This window comes from Podarcis bocagei (assembly GCF_964188305.1).
Source record: "Podarcis bocagei genome assembly, chromosome: 3".
Taxonomy (NCBI): domain Eukaryota; kingdom Metazoa; phylum Chordata; class Lepidosauria; order Squamata; family Lacertidae; genus Podarcis; species Podarcis bocagei.
In genome coordinates, this window is record NC_138127.1 from 106383478 (window position 1) to 106406397 (window position 22920).

At 47.1% G+C, this 22920-nt stretch overlaps 1 protein-coding gene and 2 long non-coding RNA genes across 6 annotated transcripts in view; 1 reads left to right on the forward strand and 2 right to left on the reverse strand.

The window, feature by feature from the left end:
• Nucleotides 1-2682: 2682 nt before the first annotated feature.
• On the reverse strand, nt 2683-10633 carry LOC308584180. 2 transcript variants are annotated; one of them, XR_014006587.1, is made up of 4 exons: nt 10047-10633; nt 8394-8517; nt 3982-4439; nt 2683-2745 (listed from the first exon to the last, which is right to left on the reverse strand). It is a non-coding gene; the product is annotated as an uncharacterized lncRNA (long non-coding RNA). The 2 variants fall into 2 exon arrangements; XR_014006588.1 differs by lacking the exon at nt 10047-10633 and adding an exon at nt 9292-9932.
• A 224-nt stretch (nt 10634-10857) lies between these two features.
• LOC308584188 lies at nt 10858-18431 on the forward strand. The gene is made up of 3 exons (XR_014006600.1): nt 10858-11582; nt 13652-14310; nt 17882-18431. It is a non-coding gene; the product is annotated as an uncharacterized lncRNA (long non-coding RNA).
• Nucleotides 18432-18555: 124 nt separating this feature from the next.
• LOC308584016 (uncharacterized protein) overlaps nt 18556-22920 on the reverse strand; it is a 59305-nt gene continuing 54940 nt past the window's right edge. For all 3 annotated transcript variants that reach the window (XM_081188641.1, XM_081188639.1, XM_081188640.1), the window contains exons 3-4: nt 21591-21764; nt 18556-20351 (exon numbers count right to left, since the gene is read on the reverse strand). In XM_081188641.1, the coding sequence (XP_081044767.1) occupies nt 19105-20351; nt 21591-21690 (1347 nt within the window). In that variant the 5' untranslated portion in view covers nt 21691-21764 and the 3' untranslated portion in view covers nt 18556-19104. The remainder of the gene's footprint in view (nt 20352-21590; nt 21765-22920) is intronic.

The following is a 22920-nucleotide window of genomic DNA, read 5'->3' on the forward strand; positions in this document are numbered from 1 at the left end:
GGCATAGAAAGAGCGAACTTGAAGAGGGGTATCAGGAAAGCAAAAGTGGGTAAAGAACCATATCATATCTTGTCTGACAGTAGGACTTGACCCTTACCAGTTTGCGTACAAGGCAAAGAGATCCACGGAGGATGATGTGGCAATGGCTTTACATCCTGTCCTGACTCATTTGGACAAGAAAGGGAACTACGTGAGATTGTTATTTGTAGACTTTCTACAGTTAATATTATTCTTCCACATAGATTGGTGCCCAAACTATTAGACCTGGGACTTCCACCGTGTTTGTGCAGGTGGATATTAAATTTTCTATCAAACCGTTCCCAACGGGTCAAGATGGGTTCCCGTGTCTCTGCGGATCTCATCATGAATATGGGGATGCCACAGGAGTGCATGTTTAGACCACTTTTATATACGCTCTATACAGCTGACTGTGCCCCCCAAAACTCCAGTAATAAGATCATTAAGTTTGCATATGATATATGGCCACTGGTACCATCACCTGGCAAATAGAAAGGGAAGAAATGGAAGAAATGGAGGCAGTGAGAGATTTGACTTTCTTGGGCTCCATGATCACTGCAGATGGTGACAGCAGCCACAAAATTAAAAGACCCCTGTTTCTTGGGAGAAACCTCTCCATTCTGAAGGAAATCAGCCCGGAGTGCTCAATGGAAGGACAGATCCTGAAGCTGAGGCTCCAAGACTTTGGCCACCTCATGAGAAGACTCCCTGGAAAAAACCCTGATGTTGGGAAAGATGGAGGGCACAAGGAGAAGGGGACGACAAAGGAAATTGTTGGATAATCAGATACACACCGTGTATCTGAAGAAGTGTGCATGCACACGAAAGCTCATACCAAGAACTAACTTAGTTGGTCTTTAAGGTGCTACTGGAAGGAATTTTTTTTATTTTGTTTAGGGAAGCTTTTAATATTTGATGGATTACTGTATTTTAATATTTTGTTGGAAGCTGCCCAGAGTGACTGAAGAAACCCAGCCAGATGGGAAGAGTATCAATAAATGATCATCATGATCTATTTTTTAGTATTTTTAATATTTTTAATATTTTATATTAAGATTTCTTTATTTTGAATTTAGGAGGACACACATACGAAGATGGCAGTTGGTGGTCCGAGGGACCTGCAAGGAATGATACCCCATAATTAAAAGATCATTTCCGGGGTGCACACTATACTATAATGGGTGGGAAACGGGGAGAAGAGGGGGTCACGCAGGGGAGAAGTGGGGGAGCCTGCCTTTCTATGTGTTGACGAATGATATGATATATATGATACAAATGTCATAAACAGTATTTTTAGTTTATATCCCCCCCTTTCTCTTTTCTATACAATTGTATTTTGTAAGGGTTGTTTAATATTTTTTCTTTTATTTCCCTTTTTTGGTTTCCCCACTGTATGAATTCTTTGATGGCAAGTGAGATAGGAGCTCCTTCTGAAGCTCTTTCCACATTTCAAGCACTGATAGGGTTTCTCCCCTGTATGAATTCTGCGATGGGAAGTGAAATTCACCATATTACTGAAGCTCTTTCCACGTTTCAAGCACTGATAGGGTTTCTCCCCTGTATGAATTTTGTGATGCAAAGTGAGCTGCGTCCACTTCCGGAAGTTCTTTCCACATTCAAAGCACTGATAGGGTTTCTCTCCTGTATGTATTCTTTGATGTGAAGTGAGACTGTGGCTCTGACTGAAGCTCTTTCCACACTGCAAGCACTGATAGGGTTTCTCTCCTGTATGGATTCTTTGATGGGAAGTGAGATTCACCTTCTGACTGAAGCTCTTTCCACATTCGAAGCACTGATAGGGTTTCTCTCCTGTATGGATTCTTTGATGGAAAGTGAGATTCGCCTTCTGACTGAAGCTCTTTCCACATTCCAAGCAGTGATACGGTTTCTGCCCTCTATGAACTCTTTGATGGGAAATGAGTGTGTCCTTCCGCCTGAAGCTCTTTCCGCATTCGAAGCACTGATAGGGTTTCTCCCCTGTATGAGTTCTTTGATGCAAAGTGAGTTTGTCCCCCTTCCCGAAGCTCTTCCCACATTCAAAGCACTGATAGGGTTTTTCTCCTGTATGAATTCTTTGATGGGAAGTGAGACTGTCCCTGCGAATAAAGCTCTTCCCACATTCCAGGCAATGATAGGGTTTCTCCCCTGTATGAATTCTTCGATGGGAAGTGAGATGTGCACTTTGACTAAAGCTCTTTCCACATTCCAAGCACTGATAGGGTTTCTCCCCAGTATGAATTCTGTGATGCAAAGTGAGCTTGGCCCTTTGACTGAAGTTCATTCCACATTCCAAGCACTGATAGGGTTTCTCCCCTGTATGAATTCTGCGATGGCAAGTGAGATGGGAGCTATTAGTGAACTTCTTTCCACATTCCAAGCACTGATAGGGTTTCTCCCCTGTATGAATTCTTTGATGGGAAGTGAGATTTGCGCTTTGATTAAAGCTCTTCCCACATTCCAAGCACTGATAGGGTTTCTCCCCGGTATGAATTCTTTGATGGGAAGTGAGATGTGCGCTTTGATTAAAGCTATTCCCACATTCCAAGCACTGATAGGGTTTCTCCCTACTCTGTGCTCTTTCGTGTGAAGTAAGGCTATCCCACTGAACGAAGCTCTTTCTTTGACGGGAGGTGGACTGGGAGCTCTGATGGATGTTCTCTCCACACTTCTCCACTATGTGGATTCTGTTGTGCTCCCCCTTGTTCTTCCCTTCCAGTTCATCACCATCTGCAATGAAGAGAGAAGCGAATTAGAGCCTCAAGAAGAAATGGAGCTCCAGATCATTGAACAAAGTTAATGAATGCTTGTGATAGAGGAAGAACTAAAAATAGTTAGATGTGGGGCCTTTCTATAGTTTTCACTGCCTTTGTGGCTGGTATTTACTGACATATTGCTCGGCTTTTATCTGGAATGGATCTTGCTCAATCCTGGAATCCACTCCATCTCCAAGGTCAGTCATCTCTTTGGTCAATCAAATGCAAACAGAAGCAAAAACAAGAAGACTCACTGAATTTACATCAACTTCCCTAAAAACTCTGAAGCCGGCATTTAAGGCCTGGGTGGTTCAGAGAATCCTGGTCACTGTTTTAAAAGGCATGACTAGACGAAGAACATTCACAGAGGAAACAGTTGATATCCCTCCATTCTGGGTTCACGGTGGGAGATGTTAGAATCCCAGATGCTATTGGTCTCCAGCCAAAGAGTTGAAGTTCATCACATACAGGTATGTATGGAACGTCCACACCTTGTCTGTGAAACAAACAGCAACATCTTCACCTGAACACTCCCCGTCAGCTGTTGCCTCAATCTGGTTGGTCTAAATTTAAATTTATACGTAAATCGCTTTCTTCTCTTTGAACCCACCTCCCATGTCCATGAGGAGACCAACTCTGTATTGTTTCATTAGCAACAGAAGAGGAAAAGTGACTATAACTCAGTTCAAACCAATTCATGAGCCCAGAACTAATACACCGACCACAAATGATGAACCGTATGTTAAAAATAATCCTGCAAAATTATTCTGCTATTTTTGATATGCAAATGGCATGCGAAGACTTAGTCTACGTATTTGTATCATTTATTAGTCCTATGTTCCTTGTTTTTAAAAGCAAATAAAAAGTTATTCCAAAACAAAAAGACAACACACATAGGCCCCATCTGCATTCAAACTGCAAAGCGGGATCAGTGAGTTCTCTGACATTGGCAGGGCATTCAGATCACAGAACTGGTTTTAGACCTTTTGAGAGCTGCGGTGGCCGGGGAGCTGTGACCTATTCCTGGCTCAAATTGCCTGCAGATGACAAAGGAGCAGGCAGGCAGGTGGGGGAGCCTGAAAAGGTGCTCCCTTCTTCATCTCCATCTGCCTGTCTGCCTCCCCCCACCCCCTAGCTGAGTAAGCCCCTATACCTCTCTGGCTCCGGCTCCATCCATCCAGGTCCCCATCTCCACACTCCTGGAACTCACCAGATCTCTCGGAGGTCCCCACAAGGGAACACTCAGTGGTTGAGAGGAGGGATGTAGGAGACAACTTGACCAGGTCAACCGTCCATCTTCCCCCTTCCATCCTCACTAGCTTTGAAGGATCTGTGTCTTTCATCCTTCCTGAGGAGTCAAGGAGCCAAAAGAAGCTGCAGGGTCCTGGGAGAGAGGAAGAAGCAAAGGCAGTCTCGGAGGCCCTGCAGGGATTTTCTGGCTGGAGGGGAAGCCTCCCAATATGTTGGGGGCCCCACCCACAGCAAAATCCCTGCTTTATCTCATTTCTGGCCAGAGAGCTTTCCCTCTTCACCCTCCATCCATCCATGTCCCCATCTCCACTCTCCTGGAACTCACCAGATTTCTCGGAGGTCCCTGGGAGGGAACGCTCAGAAGTTGTGGGGAGCGATGCAGGAGACAACCTGACCAGGTCAATCGTCCATATCTTCCTGTGACGTTAACATATAATAATAATAGTAATAAATTTTTATTTATACCCCCCTCCCCAGCCAAGACCGGGCTCAGGGAGGCTAACAACCAATAATAAAAAGTTGATTAAAATACAATTTAAAAGATTCAGATACAACATTAAAACATTAGGATGCAGTCTCTTCATAGGAGGAGAAAGGAAAGAGAAAGAGGGGGAGGGAATCAAACTGATTCTAAGCCAAAGGCCAGGTGGATCAACTCTGTCTTACAGGCCCTGTGGAAAGGAATCAGATCCTGCAGGGACCTGGTCTCATGAGGCAGAGCGTGCAACCAGGTCGGAGCCAGTGTTGAAAAGGCCCTGGCTCTGGTTGAAGCTAATCTAACTTCCTTAGGGCCCGGGACCACTAGGGTGTTGCTATTTATGGACCTTGAGGCTCTCCGTGGGGCACACCGGGAGAGGCAGTCCCATAGGTACGAGGGTCCTAGGCTGTGAAGGGCTTTAAAGGTCAAAAGCAGCACCTTAAATCTGACCTTGTACTCCACCGGGAGCCAGTGCAGCTTAAAAAGCACAGGGTGAATATGTTCCCTTGGCGCAGACCCCGTGAGGAGCCTCACTGCAGCATTCAGCACCCGCTGGAGTTTCTGGGACAGCTTCAAAGGCAGACCCGCGTAGAGCGAATTACAGTAGTCAAGCCTGGAGGTGACCATCGCATGGATCACTGTGGCCAGGTCGGGGCAGGAAAGGTAAGGGACCAACTGCTTGATACAGCGAAGGTGGAAAAATGTCACCTTGGCTGTTGCTGTAACTTGCGCCTCCATGGAAAGGGAGGCGTCAAGGACTACACACAAGTAGATTCAGAGCTGATGAAGCGGCTGGGCCAAAGCTGAAAATCAGTCTACATCCCAATCCCAAAGAAGTGCAGTGCCAAAGAATGCTCCAACTACCGCACAATTGCGCTCATTTCACATGCTAGCAAGGTTATGCTTAAAATTCTACAAGGCAGGCTTGAGCAGTATGTGGACTGAAAACTCCCAGAAGTGCAAGCCGGATTTTGAAGGGGCAGAGGAACCAGAGACCAAATTGCAAACATGCGCTGGATTATGGAGAAAGCTAGAGAGTTCCAGAAAAACATCTACTTCTGCTTCATTGACTTCGCAAAAGCATTTGATTGTGTCGACCACAGCAAACTATGGCAAGTTCTTAAAGAGATGGGAGTGCCTGATCATCTCATCTGTCTCCTGAGAAATCTCTATGTGGGACAAGAAGCTACAGTTAGAACTGGATATGCAAGTATTGATTAGTTTAAAATTGGGAAAGGAGTATGACAAGGCTGTATATTGTCTCCCTGTTTATTTAACTTATATGCAGAATTCATCATGCGAAAGGCTGGGCTGGATGAATCCCAAGCCGGAATTAAGATTGCCGGAAGAAATATCACAACCTTGATGGCAGAAAGTGAGGAGGAATTAAAGAACCTTTTAATGAGGGTGAAAGATGGTGAAGATATGGTCTGAAGCTCAACATCAAAAAAGCGAAGATCATGGCCACTGGGCCCATCACCTCCTGGCAAATAGAAGGGGAAGAAATGGAGGCAGTGAGACAATTTACTTTCTTGGGCTCCCTGATCACAGCAGATGGTGACAGCAGTCACAAAATTAAAAGACGCCTGCTTCTTGGGAGAAAAGCAATGACAAACCTAGATAGCATCTTAAAAAGCAGAGACATCACCTTGCCAACAAAGGTCTGTATAGTTAAAGCTATGGTTTTCCCAGTAGTGATGTATGGAAGTGAGAGCTGGACCATAAAGAAGGCTGATCGCCGAAGAATTGATGCTTTTGAATTCTGGTGCTGGAGGAGACTCTTGAGAGTCCCATGGACTGCAAGAAGATCAAACCTCTCCATTCTGAAGGAAATCAGCCCTGAGTGCTCACTGGAAGGACAGCTCCTGAAGCTGAGGCTCAAATACTTTGGCCACCTCATGAGAAGAGAAGACTCCCTGGAAAAGACCCTGATGTTGGGGAAGATGGAGGGCACAAGGAGACGGGGACGACAGAGGACGAGGTGGTTGGACAGTGTTCTCGAAGCTACCAGCATGAGCTTGACCAAACTGAGGGGGAAATAAACACCACCTAACAGGGTGGGTCCAGTATCACCAAATAAATGAGGTATTCAAAGCTGACAAGAAAAGGGGTTTTGCAATTTCAGTATTGGATAAAGAATTATTACAAAACAAAACAAAACAAAAGTAGTTTCTAAAATGTATGGAACCTTATTGGAGTGGGAGGATGTGAATGAATAGGTAAAGGCGGTAATGATAAAATGGGATATGGATTTAGGTAAACCTATTCAATTAACATCATGGGGAAAATTATGGAAGGAGAGTTGGAATTTTACGGCTTGTGAGGCAATAATAGAAAATTTGATAAAGATGTTTTATAGATGGTATTTAACACCCACCAAGATATGTAAAATGTATAAAAGAAAATCATAATTATGTTGGAGGTGTAACCAAGTAGAGGGGACACTTCTGCATATGTGGTGGCTATGTGATAAAATCAAGGGCTTCTGGGATACGGTGTATGAAGAACTAAAGAAAACATTTGAACAAAAGTTTGCCCCCAAAACAGAAGCCTTTTTATTGGGAATATTGGATGCAGATATACCAAAAGAACATAAGGAAGTATTTCTTTACGCCACAGTGGCAGTGAGAACATTAATTACCAATTAATTGCCAAAAATTGGAAAAAAAGAAATAATTCCAACAAAAAAAGCTATTTTTGGAGGAGGGTCCCTGGCACTCGGGGAGAGACCATACATTTTGTAACTACTCCAGGTCAACGCTATCTTTCCCCTTAATTCTTCATGAAGTTTCCTAAAACCAGTTATACCATATGCCTTATACCATTTTCTAAAATTCTATGATTTTCCCTGCTGTGTTTTATTTAATGGAAATTGAGACTGGTTTCCTAGGTGAAGCTTTTTCCACATTCTAAACAGTCCCCTGCAGGAAATATTTCATGGGAAATTAGATTGACCAACTGAATGAAGCTCTTTCTACATTCCAAGCACTGATATGGTTTCTGACCTGTATGAAGCTTTTTCCAAACACCCCCCTGTATGAAGTATCTCATGGGAATTGTGGGTGGAGCTGCGAAGGAAGCTTTCCACATTTCAAGCACTAATTTCTTCCCCCCGTTAGTTCTTTCTTGTGAAGTGAGGCTCTCCTTCTGAATGAAGAGCCTTCCTTGATGGGAAGTGTACTGGGAGCTCTGACTAAAGTTCTCTCCACACTCTGAATATTTCTATGGGTTCTCCATTGTGTGGATTATCTTGTTGTCTCCTTTCTTCTTTCTTTCCAAATCACCACCTACAATCTGCTGTCATATGGCAGTATTATCATTAATAATAATAATCCTAGCCTGAGGAAGAAATTGAGCCTGAAATGACAGAACAATGCAAATAAATACTTGTGACAGAGGAAGAAGGGAAGGGAGTTACTGCCTTTTTTGGCTGGTATTAGCTAACTTATTTATGGGACCCGGAGATTCAAAAAGCCTGGCTCTTTCCAGGGATGGATTTAATTTGGCTCAGTCATGGAATCCGCTCCAGCTCCAAGCTCAGTCATTTCTTTGCTCAACCAAAAACAGAGAGATGCAGAAAGGGAAAGAGAAAATTGACAGGATGTACCTCCACATCCCTAAGATCTCTGAAGCCTACATTGAAGAAGGCCTGGGCAGCTCAGAGCAGCCTCATCATGGTTTGAAAAGACAGGACTGGTGGAAAAATATTCCCAGACAGAACAGGAGATACATCTCCTATTGAGAGTTTTCCATTCCAGGAGAGTTGTGGGTGTGTTAACATCTCAGATGCTGTAGGTGGCGCTATTGGGCTCCCTCAAAATAGAGGAGGTTTGTCCTTCAGAGATCTGTAAGGAATTTCAAAACTGATCTTATGATCCAGCAGGGAGCCTTACCAGAGAGGCCACGATCCCACGATTCTCCTCCTTGACTTCCTTCTGCAGAGCTCTCAGGTCAGGATCCAGCAAAGCCCAGTCCTCCTCTGAAAGGAACAGCTACGTCTTCAAAGCACACTGGACCCTAAGAGAAAAAGGGAGCGTGATCGTCCGCGACATTACTCTGTTCTTTTCTGTAACAATTTTCTTGTGTATTTAAATGATGGGTATTAATCTTTGTGTAAGTGGGGCAATTCCATAAAATAATAACTTTATTATCTATATGGCACTCATTTTCAAGTAAATCTTTGCAAGCATTCCCATTTTCCAGATGGAAAGACATCCTCTCTCTTCATCTCGTGGGGTGGACCCTCCCAATGCCCTCAAGCCAACTTCAAGGGGCACCAGGAGGGGGAGGGGAGGGAATGTTGGTTGGTTGGCATCCATCTGTCTTAAGAGACCATGGAAGAGTGTGTCTTTGGCAGTGAGATCTGGGGGAGAGACATGTGTTGTTGCATCTGGGACAGAGGAAGTGGTCCGGTTGTGCTGCTGCAGATGCAGAAGGGCTTTTCTTCTCCCTGTGCTCCCCCCATGTGCAAATGTTCCCGTCTGGCTGCAGCCTCTGTTCACAAATGTGACTTTTCCCTCCATCTGAAGGGGGTTTATCTTCTTGACCCAAAGTCCCCTCCCCCAAAAGGAAGGCAGCATCTGGATCCCAGGGAAGAACAGGGTAGCAGACCTCCTGCGAGGTAGCCCCTCCCTGGCTTGGCAGAGGACAAGGGAGGACCCTCAGCTCCCTGACTTGGGGGTCTCTCCCCACCATGCATGATCTGAACAGGGACCCCCATGCCCCCTCCCTGCACCCCTGGGACACCCTTCTCCCCATTGCACCCTCAGGGGGAAGAGAGAGGTGACTCACCAGATTCCAGGAGGGGCACCAAGGAAGCTTTTGCAAAGGAGAGGGAAGAAAGCGGGGAGGGAGGGGCTTCTGCTCTGGAGGACCTTGCCCCCTCCCCTTCACTTCCCGTCCTCTCTAGGAATCCAGCTCTGCTCCATTTAACCCTTACAAAGCCTAGCGCGCCCCTCCCTCTCCCTGCCTTCAGTTTTCCTGCTTTTGCGCCTGCGCTCTAGGGGCTGCCCCCCCTTCCCTCCCTCTTTCTCTCTCTGGGTCAAGGACTCTGCCCCAAGGTGCCCACATCCAAGCAGACTAACTGCAAGGGAGACGGGGGGGGGGTCCCTTGGCTCTCCCCCAACATAGAGGCTCCTGGATCCCAAGGAAAGGCTGGGAGGGAGAAGAGGCGAAGGGCTGCCTAGTGGCGGGAGGTGCCTTGGGCTCAGAAATGGCTCCCTCAAGACACCCCTCCAAAAAACACCCTCCAGCTCAGCGGGGGGGGGGTAGATGGAGGGGGGCTTCCCAGCCGGGAGACCCCTCCCCTCCCGAAAATAATCCCCGCCCTCAAGTGGATTTTTCTGCTTCTGCAGCCGCTTTTCATTCCAGGAAAAGAGACGGAGGAGGAAGTGTCCCAGGCGAGGAAGGAAACGCACACGCGATCCTGGGGGGGGGGGGCAGGTGTGGAAGCCCAGGAGGGGGGGGCGCGGGTTGCTCAGGGGGGGGCAAATCAATAATAATTATTGGGGGGAAAGGGGAAGACCAGGATGGTGGAGAGAGGGTACCAGACTCCAGTTCAAAGCAAGAGGGACCCCTGCCATCCTTTCCCTGCGTTTCCTGCCAGAAAACCAGTTTCTACTGGGCTCCCAGAAGTATATGGAGGCAGGAGACCCCATTTCCCACCCCAGAGCAGGGCTGGACCAATCAGAAGCCTCTCCAGTGGAGAGCTGGCCAATCCCCTTTCAGATTCCCCTGGGCCTCTTCCTCTCCTTCGCTCGTTTCCTGAGGGAGTTTTCCCCCTGAGTTTCCCTCATGGCTGCTCCCCCTCCCAGCTTATCCTTCATTTCTCCTTCCTTCTCTTCCTGTTCCTCTTTCCCCTCATTGTTTGGGGGCAGCTGGATTCCCCCCAGGCCCAGGCAGGCCGTTTAGGAGCCCAGGGATGCGGCAGGGCCAGGAGAAGGCGTTTCCCGCCCTTTTCCAAAATAGGCGGGAACGCCATTTTGTTTCTTCCAGAGGCCCCAGCCGCTCCCAGAGACGCCATGGATCCCCTGTGGGCCTCGGGGGTCCCACGCTCTCGGGGTCTCTCCTCCCGAATGAAGGAGGGCGGCACCTTTGGTTCTCAGCTGCCTTCCTGCCATGATGGCTTGGCCTCCGCAGGGCAGCCTCTCTCCTCACCATGTTGGCCCCACGGAGGAGGCTCTCCGTTGGGAGATGCCAGGCAAGCGGCCTTGAGGGATCCGCCAGGGGGCAAGGAGGGAAAGGAACTCTCTGTTTCAGAGGCCCAAGGAGGAGGAGAATAACAGTAGTAGTAGTAGTAGTGGTAGTAGTAGTAATACGGGCTTTATTCCCTCAAAGGTGGAGGGTTCCCTCGGGAGTTTGACCCCTGGAGCAGCATCCTTGGTCACCCCAAGAGTCAGCGCAAGCAGAAGGGCTCCACCTGCAGGCCTAGGGGAAAGAGGGCTGTTCTGTAGACGAGGCTGGAGACTCCCCTTCTAGCCCCTTGGGGTCCCAGGAGTCCTTTCTGGATGGCCCTCACTTGCCCCCCAAATGGGCCAAGACATCTGTTCCTCCCCCTCAGGCAGTAGTTAAACAGGAAAAGTCGCTCCCACTCCTGATCCCTGCGGGTGTCAGGAGGCAGTGGGGGGACTCTAGGGAACTGGCTGAACTGGGGTCTTCCCAGTCCAGCCCAGACAAGAAAGAGAGGGAGCTCTCAGAAGAGGAAGCCATTGTGGAGAAGAACTGGACTTGGCTGTTCTCTGCTGAGGGTCTCCTGCCTTTCTTCCAAGGCTTCCTGCGGGTGCCATGGCCAGAGGAAGAGACAGGGCCCCCACCCTGAATCCCCTGCAGGGCCCTGGGGAGCAAGTAGAGCCTGCCTCAGTTTCCTTCCCCAAGGCTTTGGAGGAACCTTGGGGTGCGGAAGGAGGAGGCCCAAATGGAGCTCAGACTCCTGGCAAGTGGGGAAAGGAACATGATATGGCACTTTCCAGATGAGTCTCAATACAACACGATAATCTTTATTGTCATTGTCCCATACAAAACAACGAAATTGAAAAAATGTACATCAGACATTCAAAAACCAACAAGCCTGCTATCCCAACCTGGTCAGCCCCCTAAAAACTCTGATACCCCATAATTAAATACAATATACTCTCATAGAGACTACCTTACACTGCATCTAAAACCAAAATCACATTTGGATAGAAACTTTTTCTCAGGTGGCTAGTCCTACTCTTTATTACCCTGTACCTTCTTCCAGAAGGCAGAAGCTGAAAGAGATCATTTCCGGGGTGTGCACTATCCTGCACTATCTCTGCAGTTTTTTTATGTAGCACCAACTGCAAATGCCTGCAGGGCCAAGAGTAGTATGCATGAAAACATCAATGCTACATTGAGCAGATACCCTGAGGCAGCGCGGATTATTGTGGGGGACTTCACTCACACAGATGTGAGGGCAAAATAAAAAAATTTTCTTCCAGTAGCACCTTAAAGACCAACTAAGTTAGTTCTTGGTATGAGCTTTCGTGTGCATGCACACTTCTTCAGATACACATGGGGTATCATGATGTGAGGGCAGTACTCCCAAAATCCCATCAGCACATTGAGTGTGCAATAAGGGGAGAAAATACTCTTGACAAGGTGTATATGAACATCAGCCGGGAATATGAGGTGCACCTCGGTGGTTCAGATCATGTGTCCCTGCTTCTGACACCAGTGTACACACCCCTAAGGAAACAAGGCCAGCTGCAAACATGGATGGTTACTCTGTGGCATGAGGGAGCCTCTCAGCAGTTGCAGGACTGTTTCCAGGAGACCGTTTGGAATATGTTCGGCCATCAAGATCTAGAAACTTCTACATCAACGGTCCTGGATTATATTGGATTCGGCACAGGAAATGCACCAGGGGAAAGTATTTTAAGTTGTATCCAAATAGGAAGCCCTGGATGACGGGAGAGGTTAGGAGATTCTTGAAGGCCAGAAACTCTGCTTTTAGAACTGGGGATCGAGTACCGTATGGTATAGAAAGAGTGAACTTGAAAAGGGGGATCAGGAAAGCAAAAGTGGGTAAGGAACCATATCATATCTTGTCTGCCAGTAGGAATTGACCCTTACCAGTTTGCGTACAAGGCAAAGAGATCCACGGAGGATGCTGTGGCAATGGCTTTACATCCTGTCCTGACTCATTTGGAGAAGGGAACTGTGTGAGATTGTTATTTGTAGACTTTCTGCATTTAATACTATTCTTAAGCATAGATTGGTGCCCAAACTATTAGACCTGGGACTTCCACAATGTTTGTGCAGGTGGATATTAAATTTTCTATCAAACCGTTCCCAACGGGTCAAGATGGGTTCCCATGTCTCTGCGGATCTCATCATGAATATGGGGATGCCACAGGAGTGCATGTTGACACCACTTTTATATACGCTCTATACAGCTGACTATGCCCCCCCAAACTCCAGTAATAAGATCATTAAGTTTGCATATGATACATGGCCACTGGTCCCATCACCTGGCAAATAGAAAGGGAAGAAATGGAGGCAGTGAGAGATTTGACTTTCTTGGGTTCCACGATCACTGCAGATGGTGACGGCAGCCACGAAATTGAAAGACACCTGTTTCTTGGGAGAAAAGCAATGACAAACCTAGACAGCATCTTAAAAAGCAGAGACATCACCTTGCCAACGAAGGTCTGTATAGTTCCCCGTAGTGATGTATGGAAGTGAGAGCTGGACCATAAAGAAGGCTGATCGCCAAAGAATGGATGCTTTCGAATTCTGGTGCTGGAGGAGACACTTGAGAGTCCCATGGACTGCAAGAAGATCAAACCTCTCCTTTCTGAAGGAAATCAGCCCTGAGTGCCCACTGGAAGGACAGATCCTGAAGCTGAAGCTCCAAGACTTTGGCCACCTCATGAGAAGAGAAGACCCTAGAAAAAAAACCTGATGTTGGGAAAGATGGAGGGCACAAGGAGAAGGGGACGACAGAGGAGATTGTTGGATAGTGTTCTCAAAGCTACCAGCATGAGTTTGACCAAACTGCAGGAGGCAGTGGAAGACAGAAGGACCTGGCATGCTCTGGACCAGTGGGTCACAAAGAGGTGGACACGACTAAACAACATAATAAAACGGTGGTTGGTTTAATCATGGCTGGAGAGGGGGAGGCGGCCTATAGGAAGGATGTTGAGCAGCTGGGGAAGTGGTGCAGGAAAAACAGCTTACTCCTTAGCTTAAAGAAAACAAGAGATTATTGTGGACTTTAGGAAATGTAAATTGAATATTCAGCCACTCATTATTGAGGGGAGGTTTGTGGAACGTAGCACTTGGAATCGCCTCCAAGGCCCAGGGACTGATCCACCCTGGCTTCCACCTCGGAGGTCCCTTCAGAAGAAGAGGTCCCAGGTCTCCATGGGGGAAAGCGGTCCTGAGGCCTGCGTTTGAGGCCAATACTTTCGCATTTCAGGCTCCAGCCCACCTTCTGTGGTGTTTTTTTGAGCTGTAGAGATGGGATCACATGCAGACATTCCCAAGTTTAATAAGGATCCCTTGAAAAAGCTGAGAAACCTTTAGTCGAAAGATCATCTTTTGCCAATGAACTTTGCCTCTGCGTGATTTAAGGAGAACCAGATGCATCCACTCCAAAGAAGCTTCTGCAGCTCTGCTCTCCATGCAGACATGGAGCACCTTGGGACTGAAGACACAGAAAAAGAGACGGAGTGGAATGTGTGGGTCATAAGCTGGGAGTCGTTGGAAAGGAGTTGCTGGGAGAGGCAGAAGGTTGTGTTGAGCAGGCGAGGGAAGAGCAGGAGGGGACAGAAAGAGCCCCTGTGAAGGGTTTCAGAACTTACAGGTTTAAGAGTTCTGAGTGACATCTCACATCTTGAGGCGTGGCTGCAATACACATACGGGAGTGGTTTTTCTCTGTGTGTGTTATTCTCGTCCGCTCTGCGAGAGGAGAGATGTGCGCTTTGTCGCCTGGTGTCGGAAGCTGAATTTACGATGTTATGCTACACGATTAAAGGCTGTTAAAGATAAGAGAACGGCTTGTGTGTGTTCTGATTTATTACCCACACACTGCAATTGATTCTGACCGCTGTGTTCGCTCTGCTAAACCGGCCAAAGAGGCAGGAGGACGTTTGGATCGGCACAGACAGTTTGCAGGCGCAGTGAAAGTGTGCCGGGCTCCATTTTGGCCCTCTTGGCCTCCATAGGTTATGGGCAATTAGCCAAAGCTTTGAGGCTGGAAGGAGCTCGCTGGGAGGAGAAGCTGATCTGCCGGGAGCCGGAAGGAGCTACTGCTGTTGTTCGTGAGTACGCTCAGCCCTGGGGGAGGAAATGGCTCAGTCCCAGGAACATGGCTTTGAGATTAAGCTGCCATGTCAGAAGCTGACTAGCCAAACGTGGTTGGAGTGGAGCTTTCAAGCGGAGTTGTTTTTAGTCGGAGCCAGGCTGTGGGAGGTTGTCCAGCCGACACCGAAGGCAGCTGGGACAGTTGCAGAGCAACGTGAAGCTGAGAAGCGTGTGCTTGCGTTTTTGGCTGAGAATGTGGGTGCTGATCTGGTGCCTGTTGTTCTGGGTGCAAGGAGGCCAGAGGCTGCTTGGCTAGCACTCCAAGAAGCTTGTGAAGCTGGAGTCGGAAGCAAGGGCCGGGAAGTGGCTGCATCCAAACAGGAGAGGCAAGATGGCGCTGGCCACCTTCATGAAAGCCGGTGCACAGCTGGGAAAAGCTGTGAGGCCCCTGAGGGGGGCGAAGGGACTGTTGCTGCTGTTGCTGTTGCTGCTACGTTTGCAGAGTCTGAGAGCTGCGTGGATGCTGCAACATGTCTGCGTGAGAAGCCTGGAAAGAGGCAAAGTGCTGGGAGCCCTTTACCCATCAGAGGGGGTGCAGGAAAGCGTCCTGGGAGCCCTGTGAGAAGTGGGGGGGGCAGTGAGCAGTAAAAGCTCAGAGACGCCTCTTTTTCCAAAGGCTGCCAAGAGTTGTTTGCGTCGTGAGTCGAAGCCTGGGAAGCTGGATAGAGCTAGAGGCTTCAAGGTCAGCCACCTGCAGCAGAGGGAGATAACAGCTGCAGAGCTGTGTGGGAACGCTGAGATAAGTCCAGTCTTCATGGCAACTGAGAGAGTTGCGTCTACGGAAGCTGCCAAGGACAGGGGCAGCAAGAAGTTTGTTGCCATGGCAATGCTTAAGGACAACTCCAGTGAGGACACAGTGGTGCGCTGGATAGTCGACTCAGGAGCGAGTCATCACCCGATTAGAGCGCCACCTGCTGGCGGGATGCGGAACTGCAGGGCTGTTTCAGCTGGGAAAACTGTTGCATTTGCTGATGGGTCACAAAGGCCGTTGTCTAACGTGGCAAATGTTTTTGTTTCCTTTTTACAGGCGGAGCTGGAAGTCTACGTTGTGCCAGAGATGCATTGTTGTCTTTTATCTGTACCTGCTCTTGTAAAGGAAGGGTACAAGGTTTGCTTTGAAAATAATGTCTGTTCCATTTCCAGAGGGGGGAGACTACTTGTCAACGTGGAATGCAAGAACAATCTCTTTGTTCTGGAGACACCTCTGGAGGGTGGGGGGAATGCCGGAAGAGCACAGGTGCAGTGTGCTAGTGTTCCCAGTCATGATTCTTGTGTTCATTTGTGGCACAAGAGAATGTCGCACAGCAGTTTGGAAGATGTTCAGAAGTTGCCCGGGTGCACTAAGGGTTGCAAACGCAAAGCGTGTGGGAAATCCCTAGAGTGCAAGGCATGCAGAAGGGCAAAGGTACAAAGGTGCAGTTATCCCAGGGTGGAGAGGGTAACCACAAAACCTTTTGAGCTTGTGCACACAGACCTGTTTGGACATCATGGAGTGTCCGAGTCTGGGAGGGGCCAGGTTTGTGCTGACGCTGACAGACGATTTTAGTCAGAACGGTTGGTCTTTCTCGCTGAAGACGCAGGGCAAGGCGGCGCAACTGATCAAAGATTGGGTTGTGGAGGTAGAGCTGAGGTTCTCCACCAAGGTGCAGGGGTTCAAGAGCGACCGTGGGTCAAAGTTTACTGGATCTGCTCTGAAGGAGTTTTTCAAGCAGAAGGGAATATGTCACCAGGTGACGGGTGCTGAGTCTCCTCAGGAGAGAGGCGTGGGAGAGCACAGGAGTAAAACACTGGCTGAAGCTGTCAGGGTTCTACTGTGTGACTGGGTTGCCTCAGAGCTTTTGGAGTGAAACGTGGAAAGCTGTGAATTTTACGATGAAAAGGTCCTATAACCACGTTATAGGTGACACACCGTTTTTTCTGTTGCACTGGAAAAAGCCACAGGTGCATTTCTTCCGTGTGTTTGGTTCCAAGGCTTGGGTGCCTATACCAACGGCTCAACGGAAGGAAGGTAGTCCAAGGTACCAGAAAATGATCTTCTGTGGGTATGAACCTGCGACAAATGGGTGGAAGTTTGCATACCCAGAGGGTGATCAGACCAAGCTTCTGATCAGTAAGCATGCTGAGTTCTGTGAGCAGGATAGTTGGTCAAGACTCAATAATGGTCCTGACGTTCTCTCAGAATGTCTGTCTGATTCTGAGGAAGGAGTGGCAGAGGCTGAACCTGTTGCTGAGGACCAAGTCTCTGATGAGGGTCAAGAACAGGGTTGGGTTTCTCCGCAGGTGGTTAAGAGAGAGCCCAAGAGCGAGCCTTCGTCTCCTGTTAGCAAAGTGCAGAAGGCCCGAAGACGCAGCAAGTCAGAGGGGGGGGTCTTCTGATGTAGAGGACACGCTTGCTGACCCCAGTGGGTCAGGAGGGGCACCTGAGTTTGTGCTCAGACGATCCGCACACACAACGAAAGGGGTGCCACCTGAGAGGTTTGAGGTCACTAGCGCGTGGGTTGGTTTAGCACAATGCGATTCTGGGAGTGTTGAGGAGGTTCAACAGTTGCCTGGGACAGATGCCAGAGGAAGGCAAAAGGCAATGGGAGGTGAGTTGAACTCAAAGAGGTCTGTAAATAGGTGTTCACAGTCTCCCTCAGGATGCGAGACGAGAGGGGGTGTGAAGGGTTTCAGAACTTACAGGGTTAAGAGTTCTGAGTGACGTCTCACATCTTGAGGCGTGGCTGCAATACACATACGGGAGTGGTTTTTCTCTGTGTGTGTTATTCTCGTCCGCTCTGCGAGAGGAGAGATGTGTGCTTTGTCGCCTGGTGTCGGAAGCTGAATTTACGATGTTATGCTACATGATTAAAGGCTGTTAAAGATAAGAGAACGGCTTGTGTGTGTTCTGATTTATTACCCACACACTGCAATTGCTTCTGACCACTGTGTTCGCTCTGCTAAACCGGCCAAAGAGGCAGGAGGACGTTTGGATCAGCACAGACAGTTTGCAGGCGCAGTGAAAGTGTGCCGGGCTCCATTTTGGCCCTCTTGGCCACCATAGCCCCAGGGAAAGATGAATTTGGGCTGAGCTGGTGTGGGAATGAGCGGCAGAGAAAAATGTACAGCCAACAAAAGAGGATGCAAAGCAACTCCTGAAACGGTGAACAAGGCAAGCTATGATCTCGTTTGAGGAAAAGGAATTAAGATGCCTTCTCCCCCATCCCCAGTGGATTGAAATGTCCAAAGATTAGGGAACGAAAGAAAGAAGAGGAAGCAGGATTGGATGAACATTATAAGAGACCCAAATTTTCCATTGTGACTTGGCTGAGATTTGTTGGAAAAGTTTTTAAAAGGCTTGATAGAAACTGGACCTAGAAACTGGAGAAATACTAATTTGGATTATTAGACGATCCTTATAAGAGTCATATTGCACTGTCTGAGTTGATTAAGATTTGAAAGCTGGGCTGGGGGGGGAATGAAGGGAAAGTGTCATCTTGGTGAAGAGGATAAGAAGAGTTTGGATTTGATATCCTGCCTTTCACTCCCCTTCAGGGGTCTCAAAGCGGCTAATATTCTCCTTTCCCTTCCTCCCCCACAACAGACACTCTGTCAGGTGAGTGAGTCTGAGAGAACTCAAAGCAATGTGACTAGCCCAAGGTCACCCAGCAGCTGCATGTGAAGGCGCGGAGACGTGAACCCGGTTCCCCAGATTACGAATCTATCGCTCTTAAACACTACACCACTATATACGAAATACAGCTGGGTTTATTCTGGATTGCAAATTATGAATAATTGTTGCTACAGATAATTTTCAGACGGAGATGGGAGTTTGCTTTTCGGTGCCTGCCCTGTGGAACACCCTCCCAGTAGATGTCAAAGGAAAAAACAACTACCAGACTTTAAGAAGACATCTGAAGGCAGCCTTGTTTAGGGAAGCTTTTAATATTTGATGGATTACTGTATTTTAATATTTTGTTGGAAGCTGCCCAGAGTGACTGGGGAAACCCAGCCAGATGGGAAGGGTAGCAATAAATGATCATCATCTATTTTTTAGTATTTTTAATATTTTATATTAAGATTCCTTTATTTTGAATTTAGGAGGACACACACAGGAAGAGGACAGTTGGAGGTCCGAGGGAACACAGGGAAGGATCTCTCTGGGTGGGATGGGGGGGGGAGAGGGGGTCACGCAGGGGAGAAGTGGGGGAGCCTGCCTTTCTATGTGTTGACGATATGATATATATGATATAAATGTCATAAACAGTATCTTTAGTTTAAATCCCCCCTTTCTCTTTTCTATACAATTGTATTTTGTAAGGGTTGCTTAATATTTTTTGGTTTCCCCACTGTATGAATTCTTTGATGGCAAGTGAGATTGGAGCTCCTCCTGAAGCTCTTTCCACATTTCAAGCACTGATAGGGTTTCTCCCCGGTATGGATTCTTTGATGGGAAGTGAGTTGTGCACTTTGATTAAAGCTCTTTCCACATTCCAAGCACTGATAGGGTTTCTCCCCTGTATGAATTCTAAGATGGCAAGTGAGATGGGAGCTATCAGTGAAGCTCTTTCCACATTCCAAGCACTGATAGGGTTTCTCCCCGGTATGAATTCTGCGATGGGAAGTGAGATTCACCTTCTGACTGAAGCTCTTTCCACATTCAAAGCACTGATAGGGTTTCTCCCCTGTATGCGTTCTTTGATGCAAAGTGAGCTTGGCCCCCTCCGTGAAGCTCTTCCCGCATTCGACGCACTGATACGGTTTCTCCCCTGTATGAGTTCTTTGATGCAAAGTGAGCTTGGCCCCCTCCGTGAAGCTCTTCCCGCATTCGACGCACTGATACGGTTTCTCCCCTGTATGAGTTCTTTGATGCAAAGTGAGCCTGGCCTTCTCCCTGAAGCTCTTCCCGCATTCGACGCACTGATATGGTTTCTCCCCTGTCTCCCCTGTATGAGTTCTTTGATGCAAAGTGAGAGTAGTACTGTGCCTGAAGCTCTTCCCACATTCCAAGCACTGATAGGGTTTCTCCCCGGTATGAATTCTTTGATGGGAAGTGAGAATGTGCCTCTTACTGAAGCTCTTCCCACATTCCAAGCACTGATAGGGTTTCTCCCCGGTATGAATTCTTTGATGGGAAGTGAGACTGTGCCTCTGACTGAAGCTCTTCCCACATTCCAAGCACTGATAGGGTTTCTCCCCGGTATGAATTCTTTGATGGGAAGTGAGATGTGAGTTTTGATTAAAGCTCTTCCCACATTCCAAGCACTGATAGGGTTTCTCCCCGGTATGAATTCTTTGATGGGAAGTGAGATGTGAGCTATGATTAAAGCTCTTCCCACATTCTAAGCACTGATAGGGTTTCTCCCTACTCTGTGCTCTTTCATGTGAAGGAAGGCCATCCCTCTGAATGAAGCTCTTTCTTTGACGGGAGGTGGACTGGGAGCTCCGACGGATGTTCTCTCCACACTCTGAATATTTATATGACTTCTCCACTATGTGGATTCTGTTGTGCTCCCCCTTGTTCTTCCCATCTAGTTCATCACCATCTGCAATGAAGAGAGAAGTGAATTAGAGCCTCAAGAACAAATGGAGCTCCAGATCATTGAACAAAGTTAATGAATGCTTGTGATAGAGGAAGAACAAAAAATAGTTTGATGTGGGGCCTTTCTATAGTTTTCACTGCCTTTGTTGGCTGGTATTTACTGACATATTGCTTGGCTTTTATCTGGAATGGATCTTGTTCTGGCTCAATCCTGGAATCCACTCCATCTCCAAAGTCAGTCATCTCTTTGGTCAATCAAATGCAAACAGAAGCAAAAACAACAAGCCTGACACAATTTACATCAACTTCCCTAAAAACTCTGAAGCCGGCATTTAAGAAGGCCTGGGTGGTTCAGAGAATCCTGGTCACTGTTTTAAAAGGCATGACTAGACGAAGAACATTCACAGAGGAAGCAGTTGATATCCCTCCATTCTGGGTTCACAGTGGGGGATGTTAGAATCCCAGATGCTGTTGGTCTCCAGCCAAAGAGTTGAAGTTCATCACATACTGGTATGTATGGAACGTCCACACCTTGTCTGTGAAACAAACAGCAACATCTTCACCTGAACACTCCCTGTCAGCTATTGCCTCAATCTGGTTGGTCTAAATTTATATTTATACGTAAATCACTTTCTTCTCTTTGAACCCCCCTCCCATGTCCATGAGGAGACCAACTCTGTATTGTTTCATTAGCAGCAGAAGAGGAAAAGTGACTATAACTCAGTTCAAACCAATTCATGAACCCAGAACTAATACACCGACCACTAATGATGAACCATATGTTACAGATATTCCTGCAAAATTATTCCGCTATGTTTGATATGCAAATGGCATGTGAAGACTTACTCTATGTATTTGTATCATTTATTTGTCCTATGGTCCTTGTTTTTAAAAGCAAATAAAAAGTTATTCCAAAAGAAAAAGACAACACACAGAGGCCCCATCTGCATTCAAACTGCAAAGCGGGATCAGTGAGTTGTCTGACATTGGTAGGGCATTCAGATCACAGAACTGGTTTTAGACCTTTTGAGCGGTGGTGGCCGGGGAGCTGTGACCTATTCCTATCTCAAATTGCCTGCAGATGACCAAGGGGCAGACAGGTGGGGGAGCCCGAAAAGGTGCTCCCCGTCTCCATCTCCATCCGCCTGTCTGCCTGCCTTCCCCCACCCCCTAGCTGAGCAAGCCCCTATACCTCTCTGGCTCCATCCATCCAGGTCCCCATCTCCACTCTCCTGGAACTCACCAGATTTCTCAGAGGTCCCTGGGAGGGAACACTCAGAAGTTGTGGGGAGCGATGCAGGAGACAACCTGACCAGGTCAACCGTCCATCTTCCCCCTTCCATCCTCACTAGGTTTGCAGGATCGGTCCTTTTTATCCTTCCTGAGGAGTCAAGGAGCCAAAAGAAGCTGCAGGGTCCTGGGAGAGAGGAAGAAGGAAAGGGAGCCTCAGAGGCCCTGCAGGGATTCTCCTGCCCTAGATATTATCCTGCCCCTGGAGAAGCACAAATGGGGCGGCCCCTTCCGAACAAAAGCCCCATTTCTATACCTCTCCAGTGGTTCCAATAAATCAGGTAGGCTACTTGCATGGCAATTGAAGAAAAAAAAAGAAAAAAGAGAGTAATAGAGAAATGAAAAATAATTGAAGATCCTAAAGCAATATGTAAAGAAAAATTAAATTACTATAGGAAATTTTACCATGCAGAAGAAGAAGACCAAGAGGAAATGGAATGATACATAGCACAAAATAGATTCCCGACAATAGCAGATTGGAAAATAGAACAACTAAATGTACCAACAGCGATGATGGAGGTGCAGCAATCAATCTCAAAAGCAAAGATAGGAAAGTCCCCAGGAACGGATGGATTATCGGCGGCATTTTATAAGAAGTTAGAAGATATACTATCAGAACCAATGGAACAGTACTAACGGAATTTTAAAAGAAGGAAGAATACCAAAATCATTGAAGAAGCATTTATCACACTGATACCCAAACAAAGAGATTTTTTAAAAAAGTATTGAATGAAATAATACACAGAGATCAGGCTGGCTTCTTACCAGGCAGACACATGCACAATAAAATGAGAAACATAATTGATATTTTAGAATATTTAGAAGCAAGATCAGATAAAAAAGCCATTTTGATGCTGATAGACATGGAAAAGGTCTTCGACAACATCTCTTGGAGCTCCATGAAAAAAACTACAGAAAAAACAGGACTCAGAGAAAATATTATTAGTGGTGTTGAGGCAATATATTGAAATCAGAAAGCCAAATTGATACTAAATAGTGAAATAAGAGAAGAATTTAAAATAAGTAAGGGGACCAGGCAAGGCTGCCCCCTTTCGCCTCTACTTTTTATTACGGTACTAGAATTCTTAGCAATGACAACAAGGAGTGACCAAGGCATAAAAGGTCTAACAATGGGGAAGAAGTCGCACAAGATGAAGGCCTTTGCAGACAATTTAATTCTAACTACTGAAAATCTGGAGGAAAGCATACCAAAAATAATAAGGAAAATCCTTGAATTTGCAAGTGGCAGGATTTAAATTAAATAAAAATAAGACTAGTATGCT